Here is a 13,342-nt window from a genome sequence, read left to right as displayed (position 1 = left end):
TATGTGGTTCCGCAAAGATGTTGAAACTTCACAGATTGCTCAATAGCACTCCAATTCTTCTTTAGCACCCTCAATGACAATTCTAAAAGTAAAGGGATTGGAATATTCCAAACATGTTTTTCCTTCCCCAAAAGAGATTTGAGACCTAATTCTGAATACAAGAATCTAGAGGGAGGGGGAAAAAAAAACAGTCTGTGCTATTGGATGGATTCCCAAATTTCTGATAAAAGTTTTTGAGAAAACACCACCATCAATTAATGTTTATGGAGCAACCAATTTAGAAATAACTTTTTGGGCTGGAGGGAATGTTCTGCGCAATAATATTTTGCTACTTCTCATACTTATTAAGCTCCCTTACTTGACCACTGGCACATGAAGACTTGGTCACTGAGAAAAGCTAAGAACAAGGCTGTTGTTGGTTTCTTCTTCTTTGAATTAACTGGAGTTTTGTTAAGAATAAGAGAAATTATTTTAAGAAGATGGCCTGACATACACACTTTTTCCAAGTTGACTCTGCTCTTGAAAAATGCTGACCTGGGACAGCGCCAAGACAGAAGACCTGTCTCGCCAGAAAATCTGATGTGCCTTCCAAGTACACATAATCCTTGAAACTCTAGCACTGAAGATGAGGCCCCAGAGCATGTGAGGTTGAGATTAGGATAATGAAAGAGACATGCAAGAGACCACAGCATGGTGGGACTACAGATGCCTCTTTTCACAGGCTTCTGAAACCTTGTGTTCCTTTACTGCATCAGGGCCCATCAAGGTCTTAATCTGATGTTTCTTGGCAGCTTAATCAACTGAATTGACTATTGACTATGAATAATATACTCTATGATGTTATGGTGAATTATACAAGAGGAGGAAGTAATGTCAGACAGAGAGCAGCTTCTGTCTTATTCTCTAAAACCCTTTCTTAGCACAATGACTGGCACGTGTAGACATTCAGTGAGTGACTGGGAATGAATGCCTTTTCCTAGATGCCCTGCACAAATAATTTATTAGGGAGAGAGAAGGCGTATGACCACATATTATATAAATATACATGCATACATACATACATACATATACACCATATAAATAATATCTACAAATTCTAAAGGGGTTTCAACAGTGTGTAGAGAAAAGGAGATCTGAACACAAAGTCTGTGATAGGTAAATCTTGAGACTTTTGAATAAGGTAAAGGACATGACCTAAATTTTAAAAAGATATGTTTGTAGTTTGAAGAGAAGAAGGAGACAATAGCACAGATGGTCACTATGTAGTTTTTTTTCCCTCCCAGGTCATGTTTACATAATTTTTCTCTGTCATATTGAATAGGGATGTAAAAATTTCCAGGCAGGAATCTATGCTTAAATATTTGTAGAAAATCTTCATTACTTTTGTACTGCATTTCAAAGATGAATTCCTATAAACATTTTTTTCCTAATGATCTAGGGGGTTGCTGTTGACCTTTTAAAGTCCAATAATAGGCCATCACCCTCCCTCCCTCCAAGCAAATTTCAGTAACCATGGAAAATTTCAGCTTGGCATATTTTAATATATATTTCTTTAGGACATATAGAAGAATAGGATCCTTCAATGTATCTTAAGCATATCATGAAAAAAATAAAAATTCAACCCTATTCTCTTTTTATTTTATTGTCTATTTTATTTTAATTTATTTTATTTTATTTCTATTTTACTTTTTTTTTTAAAGATTTTATTTATTTATTTGAGAGAGAGAGAATGAGAGAGAGCACATGAGAGGGGGGAGGGTGAGAGGGAGAAGCAGACTCCCTGCCGAGCAGGGAGCCTGATGCGGGACTCGATCCAGGGACTCCAGGATCATGACCTGAGCCGAAGGCAGTCGCTTAACCAACTGAGCCACCCAGGCGCCCTCTATTTTACTTTTTTAAAATTTGGATAAATGTATCACTTCAAGTAGTTGGACATATTAATATCCTAGGAAATAGGGAATACGTAACTTTTTAATAACAGCAAAGCATTACAAGAGTAAAAAAGAAGCCTCAAATGGCAAAAATTCACAATTGGTTGTATTAGCAGAGGTAAAATATTTTATTTAAATTAAATTAAAGAAAAAATCAAAAGTTAAATAAGGACTTTATTTGGTAGTGAAGGTATTAAAGACAGATTAAAAAGTTAAATGTTTTGGCTCACTCCAGGTTTCCTTACAGTAACACCTCATGAGAAACATGGTAGGAGTTAATAGCAAAGTAAATATGATTTTGATTCTGAATTTCTTTATTTTGTACCTCCTTGATAAATATATTATAACTATATTATTATTTTTGGTACAAGAAAGAAACATTTTAAATATTCATGATATTGCCAAACTATGAATAACCCAGAATCTCAAAGAGTTTGGAATGAAAAATAGTAGACATACAGATCATTTCACAGATTGTCATGGATGATTCAGAGTCATATAGGGATTTGGGATTTTATACTCAGAAATAATCTTTATTCTGTTCCACATATTTGTTCATGTGTCAGGAAAAATTAATTTCAAGGTATATAGTAAAAATCAGATTATTTTTCGCAAAAATAAGATTGCTGAGCTTCTTGAGATAAAGCAGCAATGACCTCTATTGTGCCTGTACTTTCTCGGAGCAGTTGCAAAAACAAAACAGGACCAGAAAGACATCTGAAATAGGAGGCAGAGAAATTGACAGGTGAGTGTGGTCTCAAGGTGGCTCTGAATCATACCTATAGCTCTGGAGAGTCACACAAATACATCTGTGCGTGTTCCCAATATGTGGCTGGTAAAAAGAAACTTGACCTGCTTATTATCATCACATACAATATATAGGTTGGATATATGTCTTAGTCTGTTTGGGCTGCCATAATGAAATACCACGGACAACAGGACACAAACATTTGGTCCATAACAGTATGTGTGTGGATATATCTTCTAAATGGACTTATTTAATTTTTTTTAAAGATTTTATTTAATCATTTGACAGAGAGCGAGCACAAGCAGGGGGAGCGGCAGGCAGAGGAAGTCCCGATGTGGGACTCGATCCCAGGACCCTGAGATCAGGACCTAAGCCAAAGGCAGACGCTTAACTGACTGAGCCACCCAGGTGCCCTGTGGACTTATTTTATCATACTAAGTTGATGCTATCCATCCTGCTCAGTATGCAATTTATTTCAATTCTGAAGCTGTCCCTTCTTACAGTTAATTAAGCACCAACTATTACCCTGTTGTTAAACACCAAATATTAAACACCAAGTATTAACTGGATTGAATGAAGATAAAGATTGGATCCATAGCAAAGGAAATGAGAAATTCTAATTCTAATAGAGAAACAATTGCATATGCTTTGGTAGCTACCAAAACATTATGTACAGTAATTAAAGGATGACCATGAGGCATTTGGCAAATTTAAATAGAGTGAAAAATAAAATAGTGAAAATAGTTCTACTGGGATACAAAAAATCATTCTTTCTAGCTTTTCTTTAAAGCTCTATAAAGTTCAGTAACTATTCAGAGTTCAGTAAAACTCTATAAAGTTCAGTAACTATTTTCACTTTGCCTATATTTTTTGGGTTGTTATCTTGCCTTTTCTAGTCTTTTATTCTATTTCTTATAAGTTTCTTGGGCACTAGAGTATTTTTGTTTTATTTATTTTGTTTAGCCTCTTCCTCAAACCCAGTACTCTTTAGTGCATATGTTTGCAATAAAATCCAGTAACGAATAATTTTCCCTTTAAACTAACTGCGCTTAAGAGTAGGACCGAGGACGAGAAATGTAGTAGATACTTGCAAAGCTTCCACACCATCCACACAGAGAAAGCCGGAACTAGAGCTGCAGAAAAGTTTGTAACTAAGTATTGCCCTCCAGTGAAAAAAAGATGACAGTTCTCAGGAAAATAAAAGTCAAAGTAAACACCTGGGCTTATCGCCTATGCTTAGAAAGGGCTCAGAAATGTTGGTATTTCCTTTGCTGGGTGGAGGAGCAGGTACATTGAAAAGCATAAAACTGGGGCCCTTGCCTCCTTCCTCTTCTCCTTCCCTTCAGAAAAGTTTTACTGAGCTCCTGGGCCAGACACCCAGGCATAGGAAGACGAACAAGCTATAGGCCCTGTTTTTGGGGATCTGGCATTTAGTGAATACAGGTAATCAGGTAATGAGATTATGGTGTGACAACTGCTATGACGGAGGTGATCTGGGGGTACTTTGGAAATACAGAGGGTGAGCACTTAATTTAGACTTGCAGGTCACAGAAAACTTCCCGTGCGGGAGGTGATATCTAAGTTGGGCCCTGAACGACAAAGAGTTGAAGGTAGGCGGCAGGAGGGGGAAGTGAGTGAGGGTTAGTGGGTAGCCAGGCAAAGAAGCCCTACTAGGCTTTAGATATAAAGGTTGAGATCTTTAAAAACTTATGTTTTGGTTTGCAGATCTTTTACCTGTAAGTGGCTCAAAACAGCCCCTCGGTAAAGTAAAACTGTGGAAGGGCAGAGTTCACCTCACCTTTCACTAGACGTGCATCTTTGACCTAGAGCCTACCATAAATTATCAGTGACCCAAACTCCATTTTCCCTAGCATGTCTCTTCGGAACTCTGCTTGGACAGTATCTTGAATTATTTGCTTATGCTTCACATATAATCCCTGAGAGATTTTGTCAGTTGTGGAGTAGAAGCTACTAAATGAAGGCTGTGAAGCGTATCTCTTCATTGTGCACAATTTAGTATAGAACAGGCACGTGTTCTCTTTTGGAATATGACAGAATCCCATTTCAGTCTTGCTATAATTCTCATGTAACATTGTCATACTCCACTACAAAAGCAGGAGGAAACCATTACTTTATAGGTATTTTTAAAATCTACTTAAAGAAAACAAAACTTCAAAATTCCCAAACTTTTAGCTATGGTATCAGAATACAGTGTTTCTAGTCTTCTGATAGTAACTATGAGTTAAGATATATTTCTTTTATTTACTAATACTATCCTTGGTTAAAAATAAAGTGATTATAATGGCACTCACCTTGCTTTTCAAAGAATAAGTGGACTATTGAATAGAATATAATTTTAAAATTTGCTAACAAGAAATTTTAACTTTTTAAAATCTATTCTGCCTCAAAGATATTGTTTGTAGAGGTCCATTTTACATATTCAAAAAATTCTTTCCTCTTTCTACTTAAGGATTCTGCCGAAAATTGCCTACCATGCTTCCAGAATAGAGCACGAAAGATTTCTTACTGAGATTTGTTCACGCTGAATCATGTGGAAAGTTACATGGACCAAAAGAGCCAAAGGCATGGATGAGCCAGAACATGACTTTGGAAGTTAGGAGATTTTTTTTTTTTTAAGATTTTATTTTTAAGTAATCTCTACCCAACAGGGGGGCTCAAACTTTCAAGCCTGAGATCAAGAGTAGCATGCTCAACCACCTGAGTCAGCAGGTGCCCCTGAAGTTACGAGATTCTAATTCAAGTCTCTGTTCTTTCTTTACTAACTCTCTCTCCTCCTCTAGGCAGTAGTAATTATACGATTTACTAAAATGTTCTAAGACTTGAGTTCTTTGAGGGCTATAGATCATAAATCTATAATGATCTAGTATAACTATTATTAGTGATATAAAATATTTTCCTAGAAAAATGTGGACAGTGACTTTTGAAATAGCCCTAAGAAATTTACTAGATGAGTTAGACACTGGGATAGAAAAGTCTATAGGAAAAGGTTTAGAGTAATCCAAACTGTAACAGCGTAAAATCATAGGTAACCCAATGATCTTAAAAATTCATTTATTTGCCAGATGATAGAGGGTCCCACTTGCAATGACTTAATTTTTAATATACTACCAGAAGTGCTCTCTGTCCACCAAATGGCTTGGATATAATATAATCTAATGTAATATAATATAGAGAGTAAAATGATTATTTCATGTAGTTCTTTGCTGTATTTTTCACCTTAACCAAAAGTATTTTCATTTGAAAATTACAAGTTTACTTTCTTCCAAGAAGAAAAAAAAGGAACTTCAACTAGAATTATTCTTTGGGTTTTCTCAAATATTTCATATAGTTGCTATATGGAACAAACAAAAAAGGCAAGTTAGTGTGTCTGTCAGCCTACACAACATTAGTAAACCATTATGAAACTGTATTTTTACCTAAAAAACATTATGAAGACACTCCATTTTTTATAGCTCTTAAAAACCGAGAGATATATACAGACATTTTTATAGTCGAAAAAAGTAACTTAGGAAAAAAAAAGAAAAAGAATTTCGAGAATAGTGCTGATCATCCAATTGCAGTTGTAAAAAGACAATGGTGATCAGGTTCCTAATATGTACATAACATACTTCTAGAAGGGGGAAAGAAGGATGCATATGGGGGTGCTTTCCTCTAACGGAGTCAACATGTACACAGGGGCAGGGAATGGTGACTCACACATTTTGCCTTGAATGCCAGTGTTTTATTTGAATCTTTGAAATAAGTATCTATGTATTATTTGTGTTAAAAACAACGAACTGCAGCAGGAGCCATTCATGTCTCCCCGCATCATCAGTGCTGCTTCCTGACTGTGGCTGGATCCCTACAGTGGCTACAAATACTGCCTCCCAAATGCACATTAACCAAAATACAAATACCTAGTAAGGGTTTGAAGAAGTATAGCTGAATTCAGTAATGTTTGGAATGTATCACCCATGTTTTGGTAGAGGATACAATAGGCACGCTTGAGTTCAAGTTCTGTGAAATGGCACGATGTGCTGTTTGGGGCGGTCGCTCCTGATGGAGTCATGTGATCAGGGCAGGCACGATTTCTCTCCCTGTACTGCTGACTGCACTAGAAACAATGCTCACCTGTTTTGCCTTTCTATTTTTTTTTTTAACTGTTTGACTTGCCTTTGAAAAACCCAGAAAAGACAAAAACATTCCACTGTTCATTCGCTAAGTCAAAGCCAGTGCTCCTTAAAAAGCTGGCTGATCCCTACCCCCTAATTACCTTGCAACACGAAGCTGTGACAGAAGACCTGTCAGCAGATTTTACTGACATCCCTTGAGGAAAAATCCTCTTTCTGTTTCACTTCATGCAGAAGGTAAGTTTGCAAAAGGGAACACTTGGCAGTACTTCAGATGCTCACTGTATGGTGGTGTTGATAATGCAGTTCTTTTGCTGGATGATGGCAGCTTCTACAATGCTGTATGATTCACGTAGACCATCATGCCCCAGCTAACTGCATTCACTGACTAAACAAATCATTCAAACAATCACCTCAACTGTTTAACCTTTTCTCTTCCTACAAGCTTAGCATTTGGCTGTGGGCTGACTTTATGCTGAGTTCTATTGTTGAAAAGTGTCATGCTTCACCTGGCATGCTTACAAAATGTCTTTCATGCAGATAAACAGTCAGCTGACCTGAATGAAGAACACTGGTAATTACAGGTGATGCACTAATATTTATTGTACGTTTTAAAGGGAATGGCAAAGTATCACACAATTAATACGTAGATTTAAAATGAGGTTTTTTTTTAAATAATAGAGTCACATTCACACAACCCACAATAACTTCCCAATAAAAATTCTGTTTGTATAAGACATAAAATATGTCCCAAATAAAAATGTATCCAGGTAGTCAAAGCATACGCTTTCTTTTTCCTAGTAGTAGGGAAAAATCAGTGTGACTTGGTATCTCTAAATTGTTTTCGTGAGCATGTGAACCAAGCATCCCAGAAATCATGTGGGTTCTCAAGCCATTGAAGTCTACAAAATTGCTCAAAGCCACAGGTAAAAAGTCACTTGGGGAAATATTTGTAAAATAAATATGCTGGCTATTGTTTGGACTAACTCCCATGGGAGAAGGATTATCTTCCATAATACAGCTGATCAGCGTAACCAGTATAAGGTCTAAAATTACACACTTTGGGAACAGGCTACATGTATTGCCTATTCACAACTGTAATGAAAGAGATTGGGGAGGACACAAATAAAAGAAAAATGCATTTACTCACTGTGTTAAAATTTGGAAAGAGCCCAACAGCAGAACTACTGTCCACTGGAAAAGACATAAATGGTTTGATATCCAGTGAAGGCTGCATCATCAGGGTAGGGGTGCGCACAAAAGCAGGAAGTGTAGTTGTGTGGCATGTACTGCCTGCCAAGAACAAAACAAAAATGAATTCAATCTCTTGCTCAGATCCATCGCCTTCCCCAACCTACCGTGCAAAAACAGGACTGCTGAGCTGCAACCTGAGAGCAAGAGAGTTATGCTGAAGGTAAACGGCACAGGAGGAGAAAATACAGTTAAAAAGGGTCTTCTTGCTCATGATGTAAGACAGTGATGCAGAGTACTTCCCTATGGCAAGGGCCAAGGGCTGCTCAGATCGGGCAGAGGTACATAGTATACGGATCCTGCTGGCAGGTGGGGCAGAATAAGATCATTCTGTTGTTCAACCACTGTCTCTGACTTGCCAAAAATGTAGGAGAGAGGAGGGGAGGAGCCTCTTGCAGCCAGATGCTCTTTACTATTCAGAGTTATTGAATGGCTGGTAGGCATGTTTTATGCAAATCAGAGATAATTATAGGGTTTTTACAAGGGGGGGAAAACCTTGGACTCACAGTCACTGCCTGCTCCCAAGAAAATTATGACTCAATTTTATCTCTAAAAAAAAACCAAACTGAAAGTTGCCCTTACTCTGAGGGAAATAAGTAGTCTAGACATTGGATAGTTAGAGAACCTTAACGGAGTGATTACTACTAAAGGGAGAGATTACTACCCAGGTGGGGCAGGGTACCGGGGGACAGGGAGAAGTTAGGACAAAAACTCAAATATTTGTCTCCAACTTGAATTCTAATGAGCCTTGTATTATTGTGGCGACTAATCCCTTTTTAACAATTACATTAGCTGTCATCTCTTTAGGAATCTGGGCTAACCTATGTGTGGGAGATTTAAAGCACTCCTCTCCAACAACAAGCATTCTTCTTCTGAAACCTCCATCTACTGCAGGTAAGTAGCTGTTGGTGCAGGTGGCCCTCTGGGAGATAGGCTCTGGTGTGCCTTTTTTTTTTTTTTAAATATAGTAACATTATTGAGATATAATTCACATACCAGACAATTCTCCCACTTAATGTGTACAATTCCATGGCTTTTAGCATATCCATAGCGTTGCGCACATCACTACAGTCAATGTAGAACATTTTCACAATCCCTAAAAGAAATTCCATACCCATTAGCAATTTTTCCCCATTTCCTCTCAATATCCCCAGCTCCCAGCAACCACTAATCTACTTTGTTTCTAGGTTTGTCTATTATGGACATTTCATTTTTTAAAAATTTGTTTTTAAAGATTTTATTTATTTACTTGAGAGAGAGCATGTGCATGTGCATGAGCAAGGGGAAGGAGACAAGGGGAAGGGAGAAGGAGAGAGAGAATCTGAAGCAGACTCTGTGCTAAGCATGGAACCTGACACAGGGCTCGATCTTACCACCCTGAGATCATGACCTGAGCTGAAACCAAGAGTCGGCCGCTCGGCCGCTCAACTGACTGAGTCACCCAAGTGCCCCTATTATGGACATTTCATTTACATGAAGTCAAAGAGGGACGCTTGGGTGGCTCAGTTGGTTGAGCGTCTGCCTTTGGCTCAGGTCATGATCCCAGGGTCCTGGGATCGAGCCCCACATTGGGCTACCTGCTCAGAGGGAAGTTTGCTTCTGCCTGCCATTCTGCCTACTTGTGCTCTCTATCTATCTATCATCTATCTATCTATCTATCTATCTCTCTGTCAAATAAATAAATAAAATCCTTAAGATAAATAAATAAACGAAGTCAAACAATATGAGTTCTTTTGTGACAGGTTTCTTTCACTTGGCATAAAGTTTTCAAGGTTCATCCATGTTGTAGCATGTATGAGAATTTCATTCCTTCTTAAGGCTGAATAATATTCCATTGTAGATGTAAACACTTTTTTTTTTCTTATTCGTTCATCAGTTGATGGGCATTTGGGTTGTTTCCATGCTTGCGTTATTATGAATAATGCTGCTATGAACATTTGTCTATAAGTTTTTGTGTGGAGATATATTTTCAGTTCTCTTAGGAATATACCCAAGAGTAGAACTGGGGACTCTTGGGCCGTATGGTAATCATATAGTTTAACTTTTTGAGAACTTTCAGAGTGTTTTACAAAATGGCTGAACCATTTTATAGTACCACAAACAATGTACGAGGGTTCCAATTTCTCCCAGCATGTCTATATAGGGCCACAAATAATTATACGCCGAAAATCTCCTACTGACTTCAAGGAGAAATAAACAGTATGGGAAAATGCTCCAACTATTAAAATTTCCTCCAATGTTCTCACACAGTGTTCCAGAATAATTAAAATTTCTATTTCAATGATATATTTTTTGATAATGGATTTCCTTAATAAACTCTGCATTATATTTCAAATCATTCCAGAACATTATTAGTAATAGTTTTTAATGGACTATCATGCCTCATTTACATTGATCCTCAAGACAGAAAAAAAAGAAAATGGCATCTGAAATATTCATCTGTAATGGCAAGTCTTTAGGTCAGCCCCATCCATTAGGGAATATAGAGGAGGACTCAGCAAAAACAGAATCAACCGAAAGTATAGATCAAGCAGTAATGGTTTTCTCTGATGCCAAAATAAATACTCTAATCTCAGTCTGGCATTCACATAACCACCCTGTATTTAATTACACATTTTTCTTCTAATTAGGTAATGTTACATTCATTGCTAACTTCAGAGCTTGCAGATCCAAGATGATATATTATGTCAGTGTTTCGATGTTGCAGAAGCACTTATTATAATCTTTATTTTTAAAAGCTTTGCTTTAAAATCTTAGCTAAATTGAAAAAAAAAGATATTTCTTATTTTAGACCGATGGCCTTTTACAACTCACAATTATTATAATTGTCAAAGGTCGAAAGTCCAAAAAGTATACAGAATTATTCTACTTAAAGCTGCCTAATGGACAAATGATTTTGCCATCACGGGTCTCCCCACATCAAAAGCAAAATTCTTTCTATAAGCCCATGTAGTACAAGGTATCGGAGGGCTTGGCAAGAGTCATTTTATACTCACAAACTCAAATCAAACATAATGCAACATGGAACTTGACAAACAGATTGCTCCATCAACAAAGGTCAGAATGCACAATGATCCCCTTTACCCAACCAAATATCTATGCTAATAAAGACAAGGCTTGAGAACTATTTAGCTGCCACCATTCATTAGCATAAAAACTTAGCAGCTGTTTACCATTCATTAGCATTTTAATGACAGACAATTTGCCATGTTAAACACAGATTGTTTTAAAGTACTGGTAGATCTCCTGAATAAATAAACTGCTTTCATCAATTCCCCTCACCTCAACCTTGCTGTTTTCACTTTTCAAACCTGCTTTTTCATGTCACTTCTCCCAGACCCATTGCTTCAAAGGAAGTTTTTGCAAATGGGAAATGAATAGGGATAAAGGACTTTTTTGCACAAATTAGGTCAGGCTTTAATCCCTCTGTCACGTCATTCCAGATTTTGTTGCTGCTCCCCCTGCTGGGAAGCATTTCTCCTCACCTTGGGATGCCCAAAAGTTGGTGGGAAATACAAGCAGAAATTTGTCCAGAATACATTATACCCTGCAAGAAAATGCTTAGTATCTTTAACATTTCCTGGGAAAACAGAAAGGGTTGACAATATAATGAGCATAAAGCATGATATCATGTATCTTTTACATTGCTATGCTCATGGGACAAGTCCAGCCTTTGTCTTTTGTATGAACTATTTGGCAATATTATGTAAGACACCTCCTATATGTAGTTCTATTTCAAAGCAAAGGATACAATCTTACATATATATCATAATGAATCAAGTCATAACAGGGCTCCACCTTATTTGATAATAAAGATTTTTATTTTTTTAAGATTTTATTTATTTATTTAGAGAGACAGAGCAGGGGTGGGGGGCTAGAGAGAGAGGGAGAGAGAGAATCTCAAGCAGACTTTCTGCTGAGTGTGGAGCTGGACCCGGGGGCTCGATCCCAGGACCCTGAGATCATAACCTGAGCCAAAATCACGAGTTGGATGCTCACCTGACTGAGCCACCCCGGTGCCCCAATAAAGATTTTTATATCACTTGCTGTATATATAGACCAAACTCCCTGACCTAAAATGAAATGCACACAAGCATGCATGCCTTCTCCAAAGATCCAACAGTCACCGCTCTCACACGGACACTGCACATGTTCATATACTTTCCCATAAGAATGCTATTAACCCTCTCCCCCAAATTTCATTTTCATTGTAAAATCCAAGTTGTATTCATCTATAACTATGAAACTAATAATGAGAACGACAACTCACCACTATGATCATAAAACTATTATTCGGCCAACTGCCTCTGTAACGTAATAGGTGCTTTATTATGTCAACAGATTATGTTGTAATCCATCACAATAAAACCCCATTTGAGGGTTAGGTGACACGTGAAATTATTGCCTTAGTCTTTGACCTTTAGAAATATAATCTTGAAGATTTAGGTGATAGCTCTGAGGGTTCCTAGTGGCTCTTCTCTATGTACCAAAACATGAGCAGACGAAACACCCCAGTGTTAGAAGGAGGAAATGCCGAAGTCACAGAAAAACTGTACGGAGAAGCATTTACAGAATGAAATCAAATCTATTCTATATCCCACAGAAATAGTTTTTTTCTTATGCCATTATTATGTATGTCTGCCCTAGTGAGCACTGAAATAAAAAGCTTAACATATAAAAGTCTATCAGGTGGAGGCAATGCCAATTATAGAACTCCCAGAGATGTCTTTAAAGAAATTGACACTTCAGAATGAGTGACACTTCAGAAGTCCTACCAAACTCAGTTTTCTTTTTACTGCTTTCCCAGCTTTGTTGCCTCTTACCCTGAGTAACTTTCCCTCTTAACCGCCACAATCACCACCCAGCGGCTCCTCTCCTCCTCTCTCATCATTTCTATTCTTTCATTAGTCTAACACCTGAGGAAAACAAATTTATCAAGAGATCAAGTGTGTCACAAGGAGGTGGCTATGTGAATAGGAGATGTGACTGATAAAGGGTTTTGTTTCTGAAAAGGCCACGTAATAACAGTAACAGAGATAACATTTTTATAGTGCATACTATGTGCCCGGCCCTACCTTAAGCACATTACACATGCGTGTACAGAAGTATACACACAGATAAGAATATATACATATTTGTACATGTATACCCATACATACTCATAAATTGAATCAGACAAAATTTATTTTACTTTTTAAGAGAAGATAAAATAGTAACAACTACTACCATTTAATGAGATTTTACTCTATGTGAGGTATTGCTAAGTGACTTGTGTCCCTTAT

General features: G+C 37.4%; 1 protein-coding gene across 7 annotated transcripts in view; it reads right to left on the bottom strand.

The window, feature by feature from the left end:
* The window catches only part of ZNF385B (zinc finger protein 385B), a 393,630-nt gene that overhangs the window by 78,546 nt on the left and 301,742 nt on the right, over positions 1-13,342 (bottom strand). For 6 of the 7 annotated variants that reach the window (XM_035007615.1, XM_035007618.1, XM_035007616.1 and 3 more), the window contains one exon: positions 7,960-8,102. In XM_035007615.1, the coding sequence (XP_034863506.1) occupies positions 7,960-8,102 (143 nt within the window). Of the gene's footprint in view, positions 1-7,959; positions 8,103-9,056; positions 9,157-13,342 lie in introns of all 7 variants that reach the window. The other variant, XM_035007622.1, reaches the window with a different exon arrangement.

Source organism: Mirounga leonina, unplaced genomic scaffold, assembly GCF_011800145.1.
Source record: "Mirounga leonina isolate KUSES-001 unplaced genomic scaffold, KU_Mleo_1.0 Mir_151, whole genome shotgun sequence".
Classification (NCBI taxonomy): domain Eukaryota; kingdom Metazoa; phylum Chordata; class Mammalia; order Carnivora; family Phocidae; genus Mirounga; species Mirounga leonina.
The sequence above is the reverse complement of the archived record's forward strand: the minus strand, read 5'-3'. Positions and strand labels throughout refer to the sequence as shown.